The sequence below is a fragment of the Cyprinus carpio genome, chromosome B10, assembly GCF_018340385.1.
Source record: "Cyprinus carpio isolate SPL01 chromosome B10, ASM1834038v1, whole genome shotgun sequence".
NCBI classification, from domain to species: Eukaryota; Metazoa; Chordata; class Actinopteri; order Cypriniformes; family Cyprinidae; genus Cyprinus; species Cyprinus carpio.
This window is the reverse complement of record NC_056606.1, coordinates 7,343,109-7,364,174: the sequence shown is the minus strand read 5'-3', so window position 1 is coordinate 7,364,174 and position 21,066 is coordinate 7,343,109. Positions and strand designations below refer to the sequence as shown.

Here is a 21,066-nt window from a genome sequence, read left to right as displayed (position 1 = left end):
CTGTTGACGTGTCAAGCCTTCAGTTTCCTTTTGAGAGAAACGGACAGCATGCACAACTTTAAACTGTCTTCAAAAGTGTCACCACATACTGCTTTGATTAGCAAGACCTAATTGGACTGTTTTTAAAGTGACTGATGTGGTGCACACAGAAGCGTTGCATTATTGTGGATTTTTAAACATGTTTTGGTTGAGCAATAGCGTGCACGGTAAGACTAGAAGTCTTTGGCCTTTGATGGTGTACGTGTGAGCACTTCGGACCGCACTAGCAGAAATACGCACAGCTGTTACTGCTTTGCGAGTCTTGCTTGAGGTGGGGAGAGTGTTTTCATTGGCTCTATCTTAGCACATGTCATCATAAGTGTGATTTTATACAGGGTTTCCAGAACATTTTCATCATTTCCAGCATGCAAAAGTGGAGTTGGTTTTCCAATCTTTTGAGGAGTTCTTTAAGCAGTGTTCACTGCAGAGATATTGTGGTCTCAAGTAATGTTGTGGCAATATTGGGATAGTCAGATGATTTTATTAATCTGTATCATTAGTTCTCAACTGGTTGGTCTGTTCTGTTGTTGATGGAAGAGAAAAAACAATGCTAAATGCAAACAATAAAATCACCTAACCATATGGTTGTGCATAAAATAGCTAAATAAACTTGGGAGAAGGATTAAGTCCAAAATGTCAAGGTGGTACAACTGGCCTGATATCAAAAAGCGAGATTACTTTAAGTGCTTTAGTTTGTTTTCAGTATTTTTTTTTTTTGTAAGAAAAAACATTTACCAATTCAAAGTCATGTGGTACGACCAATAAACAGACCCTGCAGAGGTCATTTAGTCTCTTAAAATATCAGCGTTTAAAAACTTTGACTTGGAAAGGTTGTCAGGTTTTTAAAAAATAATAATAATTTTGGTACAACCTCACAAAGATATAATAATTGTGAATTAATACATACATGAAATGTTAAATGCTTCTGAAAGATTATTTGTTGTGTATATATAAAACACCATAACATCTTAAGACTTTTTTATTATTACTAATTTTACTGCCTAAAGAATACAAGTTAAGTTTTCTTAAACATCTGGCAGTGTATATGAATGTTTTATTAATGATCAGTTTTTAAGTAATCACACTGAACCGAATTAAATGATTATAAACAAAAAAAAAAAAAATAAAAGTATTAAATCATCCCAAGAAAAAAACTGAAATATAACAATTTATTATATTAAACAACTTTCTTAAATAAAACATATTACAATATTTCATATTTTTTTTTTTTTGTATGTGTGGTTTTAGTTTCAGTTTTAATTGAATAACCCTGGAATATATGCATTAATGATGTTAAACAAAGTTACATTTATTTAATTGCACAAAATTTGGCAGCGCTTACTGCTGTTATTTTAATAGACTTCAGTAATTTATTTTAAACCCTTATTGTTCATTGTTGACATTGTGTTGGGTCACAATTTGATGACCTTAAGCAAAGCAAGTTGAAAACAGTTGTTCTATATTTAGTTTGTATTTTGTTATGCTGTGAATTTGAATGCACTGTGCCTTCTGGGATACGACTACGTCACATGCTGCAGGCAGAAATAGAGATGTTCTAATCCTTCATCACACATTGTTTCTAGACTCAGTTTGGAGCAAGAAAATGGTAGCTCTCCCTTTCCCCAGTTCACTTTATGAATGTTTTATTTTTGTCCATCTCAGCCTGTACGCTGCCCAAACTGTCTGTATATATACAGTAGTCAACATTTGAAGTGGATCAAAACCTAAAACCAAAATGTGTTGTTGTCTTAGGACAACATTGATTAACTTTCTTGATCCACTTCAAATGTTGACTACTAAATATCTCTCTGGTTTGTAGTGTGTTTCAAGCAATCATGAAAAGTCCTCTGAGCATCTGTATAAAGCACACACACACACCTACCTTTGTTATGCTGGCTGTGTTTCAGAGATCGTTAAGCTGACACACTTGCACACTGAAGTATTCCAGTGTGCATCTGATGTTTGATTTCTAATTTCTCTGTCCAACTCCAGACGATGAGAAGAAACTGGTGGAAGAAGTGTTCAACAACGCCACAGACTGCCTGTCTGATGAAGACAAAAAGCTGCCACAGGTAGACTTCTGTGTTTTGTGCAATGTTGTATTAAGTGGTCTGTCAATGATAAAATAAGTTTACTGATTTAAGTTACTATCATAAGTTACCATAAAAATCTAATAACTTTACTTAATATCCTTAAAATTTTAGAACTTTGATCACATTAACAATAATAAAATAAATCAAATATTTCACTCTCTCTCACTCGCACAAAAGATGTCAAAGATGTAGATGAGTTTGTTTTATCAAGGAAATTGTTTTGGAGAAATGTAGCATTGCATCACTTGCCCACCAGTGGATCCTCTGCAGTGAATGGGTGCCGTCATAATGAGAGTCCAAACAGCTGATAAAAACATAACAATAATTGACGCAACTCCAGTCATTAGGATGTTTTTAACTTCAAACCATTGCTTCCAGCTAATATATGAGTACTCTGTCCATAATAATGCTTTCTCCAGTGAAAAAGTCATCTTGTCAGAATCAGGAGAGAAATATGCACAATCAAGCACTTTACAAGTGAAAACAGTCCAAAAGTCCAGTTCTAAACACGTTAATGGAAGCCTTAATGATTGGTGTGGATTTTTGCAATGTTTTTATCAGCTGTTTGGACTCTCATTCTGACGGCACCCATTCACTGCAGAGAATCCACTGGTGAGCAAGTGACGTAATGCTAAATCTCTCCAATTCTGTTCAGATGCATAAACAAAATCATCTACATATTAGACGGCCTAATGGTAAATACTTTTCCCACATATTTCTATTTTTTTGGGTCAGCTACATTTCTTTATCATATGACACATACATGGCATTTATATTTATAATCATTTCATCAATGTTTTTAAAATAAGCCAACTTAAACAGCCTGTGCTTTCCTTTAAAACATTAACTATGCATGAACAACATCAAGATTTAAAAATAATTTAAAACCTTTTTCTTATTCTGAAAAACATGGTAAAAGTCTTTTAACAGCAGCACAGGGATATTGTGAAATGCAAGTCCTTGTCCAGTGGGATGCACTCTAACCAGGCAATAAAAATTTAAATGTTACCACATTTTTGGGTGACATTTTTTAATTAAATGGTACTTAATTACACCAAACTCAGAGTTGCTAATAAATCTATTTTCATCTTATTGACTACCCTAAAATGTTTCCCACATGGACCACGTTTAGCTTTTAAGATGTTAAAAGTCTTCCGTTAATAACATCCAGTACTTTTTTTTTTTTTAGTAATCTTTTTTTAACTTTTTTTTTTTTTAGCAAGTTTTTCTGTTTTAGCAAAATATTCACTTAATCTTGTAAGCTGTTGGTAATTGAAGGTCTGCCGCACAAACCACAGTAAAGTCCAAAAGCAGTGCGTGTTAAACCTATTTGAGGTTACTGGGTGTTTTAGCAAATCCCAAAATGGTTTCAAGAGGCTTGTAAAACTTTCCACTCTCTCTTCGGGTCCTCCTGTTACTCCTACACCATATTTCCTCCACTTCTACATCTCAACAATGCTGTCATCCATTTCCACATTGCAGGACAGCAGTATTTGGCTCGTACTCATAGAGGTGCTGGTCTCAGATCAGATAGTCTTCATGGATGCTGCTGCTCTGTCAGTGTGAAGATAAACCGATCCTCCATCAGAACTCCTGCTGTTGGTGGATGAGTGATTACAGAACTAGTTCAAATATGCTGTTTGTGTAAATGTTGCCTTTATGAGGAACGGACCATCCTTCAACTTGACCCTTGTCTGTTTGTTCTCAATAACATATTTCTGCGAGCTTATTCTGAGCTCCTTACGCTGCTGACCCAGATTTGCCTTTGCGGATATTTTCACTTCCCTGACACAGAAATTATAGATTTGAATTTTATTCTGTTGTAAAAATATAAAAAAATAAAACAATATATTAACATTAATAACATAACAACATTAATTATAGAAAGAGAGAAAAATATTGTTCATATGTCATAATTAATAACAATTTATTATTATTAATAGTAATTATAAATGCATTATTATTATGATATTATTATTATTATTATTATAACAAGATACATGCAGTTAAAATAGAACCACATAACATTAACAACTATACAACTATACATTCATAAACCTGTTTTTTATGGAAAGCTTTTAGGGACCCTGTCCCTGGGGCCATCCTTGCATTTAGATCCATTGCTTTTTTTTTTTTTAAAGGCTTATTTTCTTAAAAAAAGTATTTTAGACTCTGTATGTAATATTGAATAAATATGCTTTGTTTTAGAGTTAATTTACCAAAAAAAAAAAAGTGTATAACAAAAGGAGAAATTTAGTAGAATGTCCAAGATGCTCTTTTCCACACATTTTCCAAAACACAGCTGTGAACTACCAATCACTCTCATCGTGTGGTAGGGTTTAGTTCAGACTTGTATTCCGTAGAAGTAAGGTCGAGTAGACAAAGAGACCCATTTCATGTTGTACTTTTTGTTCATGCCTTGAAAAATTGAGGTCTTGGTGTTAATAGGACTTTAAGCTGGTCGCTATGCTAATCTGACTGAGCTGTGAACACAGTAATAGTGTGACCTGGAAGAGTTCTGAAGCTGTGTGATTAATTGGGATTGTTTCTCAACAGGTGGAGCATGTTCTGCCGTTGCTGAAGAGAGGAATTGGAATTCATCATGGCGGCCTCCTCCCGATCCTGAAAGAGACCATTGAGATCCTGTTCTCTGAGGGGCTGATAAAGGTGAGATCCTTCAAGCAACCCTCAAACGACTGGAAGCACCTGTGTGTAATGTTGGATAAACACTCTCGCCTTGACTGAACATTGAGTCATTCATAACTGACAACCTTTTTCATGTGTTTTGTTTTGATCAATGTCAGTTTTGTTTGGTGTTTTTGTTTTTTGTTTTTTTTAAACATTCACTTTCGTTTGGTTTTTATTTTTGTTTGGTTTTTGTTTTGTTTGTTTATTTTTAGTTCTTTTTATTTGCTCACCCTCTTGTTTTTCCTGTATGAAATTCTCTCATGGAGCACAAATAAGAATTTTCTACGTTCCCATGTTTTCTATGATCTATGTTCCAAGTCTTCTGATGTCATATGTTAGCTTTGTGTGAGGAACATGGAAATAAAGTCATTATTTACTCTGCAGAAGCTCCAAGAAAAGGCCATTTTAATGTTATTTGATGGCAAATATCAGTAGGGTCTTGCATATTTTGTGTCCAGACACCATTGACATCAAAGTTATATAAGTTAATTCATTTGTATATTCAATACAGTGAATTGTGTTTCCCACACAAAATGATCGCATGACTTCAGATATCCATTGTATCAACTAATATTACTTGTGTATGCATGTGTGTGCATTTAAATACATTTTGGTTGGGTTTGCAGCAAAAATAACATCATTATATTCATTTACTTTGATAAAAGATTTAGCAGCCAGGTTATTCTTCAAAATTTGTTTTGTTTCATGGAAGAAAGTCATATAGGTTTGAACTTGAGCCAAAAAGTTTAGTTTTTTGGGTGAACTGCCACTTTAAGACACCTCACTAGTATCTTTGCCAAAGTTTTCATCTTTTCTCTGTCGTTCTTTAGGCCTTGTTTGCTACAGAAACGTTTGCCATGGGAATCAACATGCCTGCGAGAACCGTACTCTTCACCAGTGCACGCAAATTTGACGGCAAAGACTTCCGCTGGGTAAATCGCAAACATTATCCTCTGTCCTGCTTCTCATAGTAATTGCTAATCAAATTTCCAAATGCATTTCCTTGTGTCTTCGTCCATCGCTGCACAGAGAGGACACGGGGTCAAACAACAAGCTGCCACGTATTGTTTGCGTGAGTGTGAGGCAATGACTCAAGCTGTTGTGAATAAAAGAGGCCCTTGGCAGAGAGCGAGTGAGCGATGGAAGCTGCCATCTAAAACGTTTTGTAAGGAACATCTGGTATCCATGAGTCTGCCAGAAAACGCACGCTCAAGGTTTTGGCTAACCGATCGCAGGCACTGAACCCCTCTCTGGGACGTTTAGCAGTCAATAGAAGATAAAACTGATCTGGGGTCAGCGGCGGGTTGCTGGAATATAGCGGAGGAACGTTAGGAGGGGTTATCAGGCAAAAACAATATTTGCGAAACCAATGGGCTGATAAGTTACATTGTTTGAGGCTGGTGCCAGATTGTGATTTATCAGAGCCGTACCAGTAAGGAACTTTCAGATGGAAACCTTATCGTTTGGGCAACTGCAGCTGTTTCCTCAGAACAAAATCTATTAACAACCATATCTTGCCGTGATTTTACCACCATTATGCACGTCAACTTCTTTAAAAATAAAAAACAAAAAAAAAAATAGAGACTCAGACAAAAATCTAAAATTAAAAATACACATATATTCAAAAAAGTATAGTCAATAAGATTTAAAAATGAAAGAAGTTAACACTTCAGTATTGGGACCAAATCTCACAATTAACTAGTTGCTTATTAACATGCCACATGTTGGCTGTTTATTAGTACTTATAAAGCACAATCTGCATGATCATATTGTACATCCCTAATCATACCCAATACATAAACTTAACAACTACCTTACTACCTATTAATAAGCAGCAAATTAGGAGGCAAAAGTCATAGTTAATGGTTTGCTAATAGCTAGAATTGGACCTTAAAATAAAGTGTGACCAGAAAGAATTTTAAATTGATCAGAAGTAAGAGTAAAGATATTTTTGATGTTACCAATTATTTCTAGTTCAAATATATGCCTTTCTTTTCAAATTTTATATTCATGAGTCAACAAAAGGGTATCACAGTTTCCACAAAATGTTAAGCAGCACAACTGTTCTCAACATTGAATATAAGAAATGTTTCCTGAGCTCCTAAAACATGAAGGAGCATGTGACACTGAAGACTGGACAACTTGTAATTATATTTAACTCTAACTCTTATACTGTATTTTTGATCAAGTAAATGCAGTCAGGTAGGGAAAGTGATTTGACATCCATTTAACATGACATTAAAATTGACTTGTTTACATTCTTAAAATACCCATTTCTGGTTTTATTTTGAACAATTCATCAAAATTGGTCCCTGGTGATTTTACAGTTTCATAGCCATATTTCATTAACTACAGGTCATAAATAAAATGGAACAAAAAGTAAATAACCAATAACAAAAAGAAACATTATTTAAATAATCTAATGAATGTGGTGCACCGTACTTTTGGGATTCTTCTTTTAAAGTTGGTTTATTGTAAAAAAGTTTTACTATAAACTGCATATATTGACTTATTCAGTATAATTTGATAGATTTTTGTAGTAGATATGCAAAAACAGTTTTTGCCATAAAATTATGCACATATACAAAAAAAAATCGGTGTATGGTAAGTTATCTTTAACCAATAAGATGTTTTTGCTGTTTTTTTTTTTTCTTTTCACGTTCTTTTTCTCATTTTATTGCTTTTTTGTAAAAAAACAATTCCCAAATGCTGCAGTAAAAACAAACAATATTACATCATCTCAGGACATTCTACCCTTCCCAAATGCTGCAGTAAAGTGAAATTATTTTCTTTTTTCTTTCTTTTTTCAACCCTCCACATTAGATCACCTCCGGAGAGTATATCCAGATGTCAGGACGTGCTGGCAGAAGAGGAATGGACGAGAGGGGAATAGTCATTTTCATGGTGGATGAGAAGATGAGCCCCGCGGTGGGCAAACAGTTACTGAAGGTAACGCTCCAAAACGAACATGATGACTGATTTAGTTTTTGGGTGAACTGTTCTTTTAAGCAGTTCTCCATGTTTTGTTCACACTGACGCAAAAACTCTCTGATCCTAAGTCTCTGATCCTAAACCCCTTATCCCCACTCTAAGCTTTGGCACCCTCTGTAAGGGGCCGTCCAATTCATTAATACACCATTAAACAATAGACAAATCCATACCTGACTGAATTTGAATTGTTGGTTCTGCCCCCCCCCGAAGCATCCCATCTCTGCTTGGGGTCCATTAAAGTATTGCTCAATGCCTTCCTGACTGAATTTGAATTGTTGGTTCTGCTGTAAAGTTTCCAAGAGAATACTAGGAAAGCCATGACATTAATTCTCAATTTTCTCCTCTAAGTCCTGCTCTTTGTTGCAAAACCTGTTGATTAATAGCTGAGCTGTGTGGTTTTCTTACTCTTCGTGTGGTTAGTAGATTTCTAGACACGTTTAAAAAAAGGCTTCAGTGGTTGATTGTTGTATATTATATTCTTCTATTTGTGTTTGCCATGCACAAGCTTTTTATTTTAAACATCTTAATATTCAAAAGACATTTAAAATTACAAAAAAGATAAAACAATTAAATAATATATCACAATAACAATTCTATTAACTTTAACAATTCCGCAAAACATGAACTTTAAACTCTGTTGCCGCAGGTTGTTTTTCATGTCTGCCGGTTGAAGCGACCCCATAAACGTATTTTTAGCCCCTTGAGTGCAAAATTTATCAGGGGAACCCTGCCAAAAAAACATGTATTTTACCCCCCGGAATGTAGTGGCTGTTTAGGTGAAATTATGATTTCTGAGGAAAAAAAAACATCTAAGCCATTTTTTAGAACAAATACATAAATTTGAAGATACATTTAACCATTTGACAGTATTCGATATCTCCCAGCCCTATTGTTGCAGAAAACTTTTACCTCGTCTTCCTCGCACCATATGGGTGTCAGTGGATTGTGTTGGATTCATGTCACATTCATGATTTATTCAGTAGCATCTTTTATTCTTGTAGGGTTCGGCGGATCCTCTGAACAGTGCGTTCCACCTGACCTACTACAACATGGTGCTCAATCTACTGCGCGTGGAGGAGATCAACCCAGAGTACATGCTGGGAAATCCTTCTACCAGTTCCAGCACGATAGTGCAGTTGGCCTGAGTGTTGTGGAGAGTAAGAACTTTTTATGATTTAAAGGAAAGGTGTTTCAAGTTAAAAATTCTGTAATTGTTCTAGGGCTGCAACATCTAATCGATAATGGAAAATAATCGACAACGATTCTCATTATCGATTAGTAGGTACAGTCAAAATTACAGCACTGAATTATGCATTTCTAGGGACCAAAGTGCATCTAAAAGTAGTGGAGTAAGAAATGAAATGAGATGCTGCGGTAGAAGTACGTGAACCAAGCTGTCCCAAAAATGACTTGATTTTAAGCTTTGAAAACAACTAACGTTTAGCGTAATGGTTTTGCCCTGTCAGGGGCAGTTTGACAGAATGATGTGTGCATTCTCAGTGCAAAACAACTTTCAGTTTACGGGTCCCTGTACTTAACGTAATAAATTTCACACGTTTTGCAAAGCATTCCATTTTGGATAAAGGTCATGGTTTCATGCTTTTTTTACGTCCGGGCAGCACCCTGCAATTTAATACATAGTTTGAAGATACATTTAAACCATTTTGACAGATTTCGATTATCGCCCAGACCCTATGGTTGCAGAAAGCGTTTTACCCTCGTCTTCCTCGCACCATATGGGTGTCAGTGGATTGTGTTGGATCAATGTCATATTCATGATTTATTCAGTAGCATCTTTTATTCTTGTAGGGTTCGGCGGATCCTCTGAACAGTGCGTTCCACCTGACCTACAACATGGTGCTCAATCTACTGCGCGTGGAGGAGATCAACCCAGAGTACATGCTGGAGAAATCCTTCTACCAGTTCCAGCACTATAGAGCCGTGCCTGGTGTTGTGGAGAGTAAGAACTTTTATGATTTAAAGGAATGTTTCTCATAGTTAAAATTCTGTAATTGTTCTAGGGCTGCAACAACTAATCGATAATGAAAATAATCGACAACGATTCTCATTATCGATTAGTCAGGTACAGTCAAATTACAGCACTGAATTATGCATTTCTAAGGACCAAATGCATCTAAAAGTAGTGGAAGAAATGAAATGAGATGCTGCGGTAGAAGTACGTGAACCAAGCTGTCCAAAACATGAGTATTCTTGATTTTAAGCTTTAAACTAACGTATTAGTGTAATGGTTTGCCCTGTCAGGCAGTTTGACAGATGTGTGTGCATTCTCAGCGCAAAAACTTTCAGTTTACGGTCATATCCTTAACTGTAAATTTCACAAATTTAGGCAAGCATTTCCATTTTTGGATAAAGGCTCGCCCTGACAGTCTGCGTAAAGTTTAAATCTGAATGAGCGGCAGGCTATTAGTTATTCCTCCAATTTGTGTAAGCTCTTTAGTAACAATAGTAGGCTATTTCTAAAGCTTTAATATGATTATTGCTGTTGTCTATGAAAGAAAGGCAGAAAAAATAGTCAAGCACTTAGTGATTTTTCCAGATGCCCAATTACAGTCAAAAAAGTACCTAAACAATGCCAGCAAGAATTCAAGCTGTTTTTGAAAGGCTTTTTTTTTTTTTTTTTTTTTTTTTTTTTTTTTGGTCAATAAAAAAAGAAAAAAAATTGTTTTTAAAATCCAATTAATCAAAAACATAATTGGTCAACTAATCGATTATCAAAATCGTTAGTTGCAGCCCTAAATTTTTCGTTCACCATTGTTATTATCTGTGGAAAAGAGCAGCAGGAAACATTCTGCAAAATATTTTGCGTTTGGTAGAAAAGCCTGTTGGTTGTGGCTTTAGAAAAGGGCTGCACAGTCGAATTTCTAATTGCGATTTCAATTATGCATGACACAATTACGTAATCGTTCAAAGCGGCAATTAATCGTTCAAAGTCCACTTATGTTATTCTGCACGCTTAAGATGCTTTTTTCTTTTCTTTCTACATCTTAATGGTTTTTCCACTGGTTTAATTTTAGTTTTAGTTTAACACTATAATACCATTTTATATATTTTTTTACAATTTAAAGAAGAAATCAATCCGATGTATAGTTGACATTTGAGGCTTAATACTATAGAAAAGCACAAAGTTTTTCAGTTAGTGTTTTCAGCTTATTTCATATAAAAATACGGCATGCCGTTGCATCAAACAATGGTATAAACATCATTCATTGTAAAATTGTGAAATCGTAATTAATAATCACAATTACAATTTCAAGGGAATAATCGACAATTATGATTTTTGTCATAATCGTGCAGCCCTAGTTTAGAATGACTTGACAATTAAAATTCAGTTAAAACTGACTTTGCTTGCACATGTAACCAGTTATTGGGTTGTCATTGCTTTCAGAACTACTTGGATGTTCTTTCTATCATTTCTATCTTAATTTCTGTTTCTGTGATTCCCACAGAGATGAAAAAGCTGGAGGAGGAGTATAATGCAATACGAATCCCTAATGAAGAGAGCGTGGTGACCTACTACAAGATCCGTCAGCAGCTGGCCAAACTGGGCAAAGAAATCGAGGAGTTTATTCACAAACCTAGATACTGCCTGCCTTTCCTGCAGCCGGGCAGACTGGTCAGGGTAAGTGTCCAGCAGCTCTTTCTGTGCGCACACATACAGTTAATGTTTCATACAGATTTGTCGGAAGGTGTAGCCGTCACAGGCTTGGTTTGTTGAGACACTGAAAATGCTAAACACTCTTTGGTTTTTTCATATCCAGGTGAAAAAAGAAGATCTGGATTTCGGTTGGGGTATAGTCGTCAATTTCCAAAAGAAGACAAATGTCAAGGTATTGCCAGATGCTCTTTGTGCCAAACTCATGTACAATGTATTACAAAGGGTCATATATTTTGAGGAATCAAATTTTACTTCATCTTATGAGATAGATGTTTCTATTACATTGTGACTCACAGAACTCAAGACTTCCAAGTGAATGACTCACTCTGAACCTCTCTGGGTTTCTGACATCAGTCATGATGACACGAATACATCAGCGCTTGGTTATTAATTTGCCAGCAGCAAACAAAAACCTGAACTGCTTCATTTGTAAAGTGGACATTTTTTGAAAAACTGGATTATGACTGTTTTTGGTGGAGAAAAAAAAATGTAATGTGTGTGTTGTAGGCTGCAGTTGGGGATGCTGACCCATTATTTGTGGTGGAGGTTCTGCTCCACTGCAGCAAAGACAGCGTGAAGAACGCAGCCACGGAGGCAGCCAAACCAGCAGGCCCAGGAGAAAAGGGCGAGATGCAGGTGAGAGAGTGACACTGGGAATTTGATAGCGAACATGACCTAGAAATGCCACACCAGCCTAGATTTGCATGTATGTTGAAACATGGCTTACCTCAACCATGTACAGGGAGCCACGAAAACAAACTGAGAACAGAGCCCAGAGCTATAAAACATGCAACCCGAATGTATATATGTTTCATTTGTGTTTTAATACAGCGTTCACTATTAACTTGCTGCCACACATACCAGAGATGTGTTAAAGGGATACTCCACCCCAAAAAGAAAAATGTTGTCATTAATCACTTACCCCCATGTCGTTCCAAACCCATAAAAGCTTGGTTCATCTTCGGAACACAATTTAAGATATTTTGGATGAAAACCAGGAGGCTTGTGACTGTCCCATAGACTACAAGTAAATAACAGTGTCAAGGTCCAGGAAAGTATGAAAAGCATCTTCAGAATACTCCATCTGCCATCAGTGATTCAACCGTAACGTTATAAAGCGATGAGAATACTTTTTGTACATGAAGAAAACAAAGATAATGACTTTATTCAACAATTCCTCTCCTCTGTGTCTCTCCAAATCAGCGTAGCGCCATTTTTGGCAATTTTGAGCAGTACACATTTCTGTGTCAGCCGCGCTGCACTGATGCACTGTTTGCTTTCAAACCAAAGTGTAAATACACGTAAAAAACGTATCCTTGTGGCGTGGCTACAGTGTTAAACAGTAAACCGTATTATTTTAGTATTATGTAGTATTGTAGTAATTATTAATGTTTTGTGAATTAGCTTTAATTTTTATATTTTCAACCTTAGTAATTATTTTGTTTTGTCCTTATGTCATTATTTTTACTTTGTAGCTTTATTTTCATTTCAGTTTTTGTAATGTTATTAAAAAGTACATGTACTTCAAACTTTTTTTTTTTTTTTTTTCAAAGGTTTTCCCATTTATTCCAGCTTTATTTAAAATAAAAATTTTTAGTGATCAATATTACAAACAGTCTTTCTCTCCACCAGCTTGTTTTTTTTGAATGGATGTCAATTGGCTGGAGCTCAAAATGCTGGTGCTTATTGCATTTTTACAGCATAATCTACTAGAGAAACCTGTCTGTGTCGCAAAGCATAAAAATCACAAAGCACTTTATTACAACCGTGATTGCAGTGTTTTTGTCACTGTTTTCCTTTTTTGACCTCTTTCCTCAAACGTTAAGCGATTTAGCTGGAGCTCCAGAGGTTTGAGGCTGGATGGCTTTAGCTGATGGCTCTTGTTTTTCTTCCTCATCTCCGTGGGCTTGTAAACCCTGCTTTGTCGACGCCGGTCCTGCTAAATGTGTTTAGATTGACCCTCCAGCTTCTCGCTGTGGTTTTGGTCATATATGGCCATGGCGTTAAGTTCTTCATGCAGAGGCAGCCAAAGAGGTTCGTCCAATCAGAACCGTTTGTTTTTCATTCAGGTTGTTCCTGTGATTCTTCATCTCATCACCTCCATTAGCTCTGTGCGCCTCTACATCCCCAAAGACCTGCGGCCGTATGACAACCGACAGAGCATGCTTAAATCCATACAGGTCAGCACACACACACACACAATGGGTAGATTTGTAATGACATACTATTCGCATTACTTCCTTATAAAAACACTCCTGTAAATTTTTTTTTTTAATTTCATGAGTGTGTGATCATATCCCCAATATCTACCTTCACAACTTGGCTATTAGCAGTGATAATCAGAAGACATCAACAAACATCTAAGTTATCTAAGATATTCTCCTCAAGTGTGTATTACAGCCAGTCTCTGCTCCTTCACCATCAAACCTGGTCAGTGATGAACTGTAATAAGTCCAAACATCTTGATTGTGTTGTTTGCGATTGGTTGCTGTATAAATGCACTTACACAACCTCTGTGCCACAATACAAAGCTTTCTTTGTTTGTTCTACTTGGAAAAAGAAGCTTTTAAGTTTTACCAGATTTAATCATGTAAAGACTGTTAATGTATATATATTTATTATTTAATAAGTCATGAGTTGTTGTTGTTCATTTGTGCTCTTAATGCAATAATATGCAATAATTCTGATGACATTTCTCAAATGACAACATTCATGATCGGTATTGTGATTAATCACAATTATTTTGCTTAATTACAGTTTAACTATTATGCAGTATGACTAAGATATGAGTAAGTTTTTGACAAACTAGACTAAAATTCCCAGACCTTTTAGTCTTTTAAAACTTGACTAAACCAAAGAAGAAGAAAAAAGCAGGTGGCCAGTTGCATAAAAAGCTTAGACTACTCTTACAAGTTAGTCAACTTTTTATTTTTTCAAGACTTTTTATTTTTAATTTTTTTAAAGTTAGGTACATAAAAATGTAGATTGATCTAATTAATCTAATCTAAACTAATCTAACCTGAAAAATTAGACTCATTACATTTCACCGGACTGATCTAAAGTCTGTTAAATAACAAAAACAATAATCTCTAGGAGTGGCCGTGTGATTTATTTATTTTATTCATTTATTATTTTTTTTTCGACCATCTCAACTGATCTCCTAATGGAATGCGTTGAATGATGGTGATTTATAATAATTTCAAAGTTTTTAAAGAAAGGCACATGACTACTTCTGTTTGTGGTTTCCAGGAGGTCCAGAAGCGTTTCCCAGATGGGGTTCCTCTGCTAGATCCCATAGATGACATGGGTATCAAGGATCCAGCGCTGAAGAAGGTCATTCAGAAGGTGGAGGCGTTCGAGCACAGGATGTACACACACCCCCTGCACAGCGACCCCAACCTGGAGGCCGTTTACACTCTGTGTGAGAAGAAAGCGCTGGTGAGGCCACTATAGGATGAGTGAATGTGCGGAAGTCACGGCGGGGTTGATATAAATGTCATTTCTTTTCATAGACGCAACCTATTTCTGGTCAGCGCAGGAGTCGCAAATGTCATTTAAAATATGGCTCTATAAGTGTTTTTGTTTTAACAGGTTTCCTGCAGGAGTTGTGCATGGGTTATATTTCTTGTTGGGTGTGCATGTTATGGAATGAAATGGTCAGATGCATTATGGGGACTTGGGTTATCCCTCCAAACCAGATTAGACCTTTGGTCTTATAAAGATCTACAGGGAGTGTTCCCAGAACTAAACCTTTATAGCGGGCATTATAAAATAAATTTTTTTAATTATAATTTTTGTCCCCTGATGTTTTTGATTTGAATGCATTTGAGTCTCGTCTAGGATAGGAAAATATTTCCTGGTTTATTAAGTGGTACAGTTGTTCATTAAGCTCATGCCCTAGTTGTAGGCGTGAATGTAGGTCATAGCATTTAGACGACACATTAGCAATACACAAAACAGCATGATTATTGAATGCTGAAGTATGTATTGTTGATTGTTGGATGTGGTTTCTAGAGGAGTGAGAGATTCTTGCCCTTTTTGCTTGAAAACAATTCAGCTCTTCTCAATGTACTGTTTGTGTCTGTGTCTGAATCACTTTAGCAAGATCTCGGATAAACCTTAAAGTGGATAATGGCATTAGAGCCACTCAGACAATGAGTCTTGTAAAGGGTGAACCAGCTGCAGTATAGTGGGTCACCACCATTAAACCTCACTGTCTCACTGATAGCAACTTAAATACTACAATTTTATATAAATACTACTAAAATAACTCCAAATACTAATGACAAATGTGTCAAGTGTTTTTGAAATGGAGACCCACTTCCTGCTTGTCATTGTCATCTCCATAAAAACCCAACTGAATTACTGATGTTGTTCAGTAAAAAGACTAGTTAACTTTTTCTTTTAAAGAAAGAGTAGTAATTGCACATGAATCCACTCTAAATGATGGAAAAGCTAGTGAGTGATCTTGAGTAATCACAGTATTCTGCAGTCCCCAGTAATACATTGAATGAAGTCACATGACTTGTCTAAGTTATTCCTAAGTTAGACTAATTTTTGCCCATGTTTTGTGCACTTGAGGCGGATGGTGGCGCTATCTCCACCCTGGCTTGGTATGGTGGTGTTAGTGTGTTAAAAAACAGGAAGTACGTCTTTTCTCACTGTCAATGTGCTTGTGTGTTTCAGATTGCAGGCGACATTAAAGCGGCGAAGCGCGAGCTAAAGAAAGCACGCACCGTGCTGCAGATGGACGAGCTGAAGTGCAGGAAGCGTGTTCTGCGGCGCCTGGGATTCGCCACTTCCTCTGATGTCATCGAGATGAAAGGCCGTGTGGCCTGTGAGATCAGCAGGTCGGTTACCAAGAAAACAAAAATAAGCACGGATGTCTACAATTATATTTTGTGTTCACATTCACGAGTCCTTGTTCTAAACAATTCTAGCTAAAAGACATGCATTAAAAGCAAACAAAACAAAATTTTACTCGGCTATTTTTTTTTCCAACACACTGGCTCGTTTCTAAACCATCGTGTGGTGTTCTTGTGTGATTACAGTGCAGATGAGCTGCTGCTGACAGAGATGGTGTTTAATGGTCTGTTCAACGACCTGACGGCGGAGCAGGCCACTGCACTCCTCAGTGTCTTTGTCTTCCAGGAAAACGTAAGGCCAAAATGTCGTCATGCACATGCTGAAATGTGGTCGGGATTTAATATGAGAGAAGTCAATGGGTTATGACAGTTATGGGCCCCAATAACGTGTTGTGTTTGGCTTAAAATGGTCATGAATGCAGGGAACGAGGTTATTCAAAAGCCCAGCTTCTATTTGAGACTTGTGACGCATGTGCCATGGTCATTGAATAATACAAGCAAATTAGTTTAATGTACATCAGTAGTATGCCATATATTTGATACCATCGATTCAATAGTATAGACATTGAAAACTGTTTTGCAAGAAAAGTTTTGTTAGTTTGGAAGTTTTGCAATCAGAATCAAAAATTAAACAATGCTACAATGTTAAATTGTTTGAATGCTTTTGAGAAATGAGTTTATCCAATCAAAGTAAGTCAGAAATAAAACAATCTACAGAGCTGAGATTTACTTCACAAGCTTTTCACGATTTCATTTGAGAAAAACTACCACTGAATACACACTGAAACTCAAAGATCTTAATGACAAACCACCGAAATGAAAGTTCGGTTTAACTTCAAGAAATTATTACACAAATATATTTCTTTTGTATACTAAAATGTACTTCTCAAAAGTAGTAATAATATTATTTTTAAGGAATATCCTATAAACAAAATATTTTTGATTCATTTAAATCTATGCATCCATGTTATAATTTGTTTTAGTTCATATTTGTTTATATATTTAGACAGACGAAACTAATATTTTGCATTAAATTATATGGTTTTCATTTGATTACATTTTAGAAGTTTGTTTGACGTTTTATTCATTCATGTCATTAGACAATTTTTGATGATACATTTTTATTAAATTAAAAAAACATGCAGTCATAAATCTGCTACAAGTGTCCTGAAATCATAATGAATAAAAAAGCCTTAATAAACGGAAGAAATTCTTGAAAAGAAAAAAACTTTTAGTTCATGCATGACCCTTTATTTCTTGTGACAAAAAAATAATATGATGCTTTACTGCTTATTAGCATTGAAAAACCTTTAACCTCATGTGGTACAACCATCATAATACAGAAGCATGCTGGAAAAATGTATAATAAAATAATAACTTAAAAAAAAAAATAAAGATGTGTATTTTTACATGACATTTTTAGTCATTAACCCATTAATAACAAATGTACATTTTTGTCACAGTTATATCTGTTTATGGTTGCCAAGCAGCATCACTTGCGGCAGATAGTTATGCGTCATTACCAGAAATATTGCTTGTACCGTCTCCCACTAGGGAGTATGCTTTTGTTGAGCAGTCAGTCCACATTTTTAACAGCTATTTGACATCATCCGTGCTGACTCTGTGTTCACAACTTCCTCTCCCATGAAGCCTGGCAGATCTTTATGCATGGCTTAGAAAATTAAAGTGCATGACACATCTTGTGTGTTCAGTCCAGTTGGCATAACTGTTCATGACAGTGTCCATTCATTCTCTTGTTTTAATTGTCTTCTCTCCATCCACAGGCTAACGAGATGCCCAAACTGACGGAGCAGCTGGCCGGGCCGCTTCGACAGATGCAGGTACTGTGTTTGGGAGAGAGGACTTGGCCAGCCACCCTGAAATTCTTCACATTACAAGCTCACTATCACACACACTATTTACCAAATAACACTTAGGCTCCCGACACTGTTTGCATTCATGGATTAATCGGATAGGTTAGTCTGATCCTCCAAAGACATGGTTTGGAACAGTTTGACTGTTTATACTGTGTGTGAAGTGTTTGTGTGTGGGCACATGTAGGTCAGTTTGATGACCTCATTTCACAGCTTCAGTTGCTGTAAACTGGTTAAACTGCTACTAAACAAGCATAAAACTAAGCAGAAATAGTCCACTTAAAAAATGTAATTATCACTTACTGAGCCTGTGCAGCACAAAAAAAGTTTTGCAGAATGTCCCAGGTGCTCTTTTCCTAATCTTGTTCCCCCATTATGTTTTCTGAAAAATGTCACCTCCATCATAAGCTCATCATGAATGACTCGTGCTCTGCTGTGGTTGTAGGAATGTGCCAAGCGTATTGCTAAGGTGTCCGCGGAGGCCAAGCTGGACGTGGATGAGGACACTTACCTGAACCAGTTCCGCCCGCACCTGATGGATGTGGTCTACACCTGGGCCAACGGCTCCTCATTCTCTCAGATATGCAAAATGACAGACGTGTTTGAAGGTACTAGTTTACATTTAACATATATCTCTCGCAACAAATTTATCTATCGAATTTTTACAATATTTTTGTGGTTTAATTGAAGCTAGTTGTTTTTTCACACCAAAGCAAATTTAATTATTTGCGTGGGTAGATTGCATACAGAGTCAATGTAAAGACATGAATAGATGCAAATTTATGCCAAGCAATGCAAATTATGTGAATTGGGCGATGCGATTGCTACGAACGAGCAATATATGCCTCTTCTGCACAAGTTGAAAAATGTCAACTTCAGCAAAAAATTCACATGACGTGTTGCAAAACGAATCAGCGAAGAGCTTATTGGCATGTCCAGTTTGACACGTCCGAGTGTATCAGAAAATGGAGTGCATTATGCGATTGTTTTTTTTTTCATGCAAGTGACGTGAAAAACATCCTGCGAGTAATCTAGAGCGATGACATGATGCAGATATTCATTCACTTTTGGTGTAGACCATTGGTTTCATTGAATCATGAGTGTTCACAACTCTTCACTTTATCTACAATGTTGTTGTTGTAGATAAAACTGTAAAAAACTAAATTAAATTTTTTTTTTTTATTATTATTTGCTCAAGTGTGCCTATGCATGTAACATTTTTTTCTTTGTTTATTTAACATTATAAAGATTTCAAATCTGCAATCTAATAGTGCCTATTTGGTCCATGTTATGGCTCTGATTGGGGAGGAAAATAATCACATTTAATGCACTTGCTTACATGATAGATGGATAGGCAGATGGATGTTTGATAGATTTTTTTCCCCGTATCGCCCAGCCCTAAATCCCAACAATGGCTTATACTTAATTCTACTAAAGACTATTTTCATATCATTCCTGTTTCCCAGAAATGAGCAAATGTAATTAGTTTGTGAAACTATTAGGAATTAGTGATGTTGTATTTGGTCCTGACTTCATAAGTACAGCATGGGGCATGTTGTGAAATAAAAGGATTCAAAATGTATTTTCAGCACATCTTCTCCCAGAAGCCTCTGCTCTGAGATTTGGCCGTGTCTGAGGCATGACGTGAGTTTTGAAACGCAGATCTCATGTCTTGTCAAGAAAATCCCCCATCTGTCCGTGCTCCAGCTCCTGAGTGAGATTTTGGCTGCGTTCATGTGGATTAGCAAACAGCAAAACACTTGTAGTGATAAACTGCAGTGAGGGGGAGATGTTATATGAAAAATCGAGAAGTCCCCCCTATTCTCTTTCTCTCGTCCCCTTTCACCTCAAACTGAATTGGGCTGCATTTCCCAAAGCATCGTAAGCATAAGTTGATTGTAGCTCCATTGGTTTCAAAGCCTGTGGGAAACGCAGCCCTCCTCTCAATAGAGATCTTAGCACATCATGCCAGCAGAATCCCTTGTGCCAAGAAAAGTTTCATAGAAATAAACATCACTAATACAACTGGACATTGCAACTAAGGGTTACAAGCACTGAAAATGACCTTATGTGGTTGGTATGTAGTAAGTGCGATGATGGCTAACTCGCTCTCTCTTTCTCAGGCAGTATTATCCGCTGTATGCGCAGATTGGAGGAGCTCTTGAGGCAGATGTGCCAGGCAGCCAAGGCCATTGGAAACACAGAGCTGGAGAATAAGTTTGCCACGGGTAAGACACGCTCTAGACTCGTGGTGTGACTCATTAAGCTAAACAGAGCCACGTGCAAAGAGTATCCAGTTTATTGTAGTCACCGTCTTGGAAAGATTTAATTATTGATCACATTCTGAGAACCTGTGAACGTGAGATACAAGATAACAAACTAATCCAAGATTGTCTCAATATTGCTGTTCAGTATTTTCACTCGTTATTTAATTTACAAGAAAGGTGTTTTATTTATTTATTTTTTATAAACTTAGTGAGCTGCTGTCTTAGGTCAGTAAGAAGCTACGAAAGTATTCAGTCTCTTGAGCATGCTGAATATTGTCTGTAACAGACCTCCATTCTCAAGGGGGCGCTAGAGTTCCACACAAAATTCTCTTTAATTAAACCAAATTATACTTTTCTTAGATAGCTAGCTATGAACATGCAATTCAGCTAAATTGCTCATTATTGCCATTTTAAAGGGAAACACATTTTGCGCTTGACTCGCTCCATCGTATACTTGTCACATTTTGATTTGTCATCTGACAGTTTTTATAATGAATCAAGGCATGAAATGAAGCTTGTGTATCTAGAAGCATCAGCATTCATGGGTTTCCACAGTACGCATCCTGCACGAAA

At 36.4% G+C, this 21,066-nt stretch overlaps 1 protein-coding gene across 1 annotated transcript in view; it reads left to right on the top strand.

Annotated features, from left to right (window-relative positions):
• The window catches only part of mtrex (Mtr4 exosome RNA helicase), a 30,695-nt gene that overhangs the window by 8,202 nt on the left and 1,427 nt on the right, over positions 1-21,066 (top strand). Inside the window, exons 12-26 of the mRNA XM_042732295.1 lie at positions 2,032-2,111; positions 4,689-4,799; positions 5,651-5,752; positions 7,644-7,769; positions 9,621-9,771; positions 11,279-11,451; positions 11,591-11,659; positions 11,995-12,123; positions 13,557-13,667; positions 14,737-14,925; positions 16,174-16,337; positions 16,539-16,644; positions 18,137-18,193; positions 18,672-18,834; positions 20,350-20,454. Coding sequence (XP_042588229.1) covers positions 2,032-2,111; positions 4,689-4,799; positions 5,651-5,752; positions 7,644-7,769; positions 9,621-9,771; positions 11,279-11,451; positions 11,591-11,659; positions 11,995-12,123; positions 13,557-13,667; positions 14,737-14,925; positions 16,174-16,337; positions 16,539-16,644; positions 18,137-18,193; positions 18,672-18,834; positions 20,350-20,454 — 1,836 coding nt within the window. The remainder of the gene's footprint in view (positions 1-2,031; positions 2,112-4,688; positions 4,800-5,650; positions 5,753-7,643; positions 7,770-9,620; positions 9,772-11,278; positions 11,452-11,590; positions 11,660-11,994; positions 12,124-13,556; positions 13,668-14,736; positions 14,926-16,173; positions 16,338-16,538; positions 16,645-18,136; positions 18,194-18,671; positions 18,835-20,349; positions 20,455-21,066) is intronic.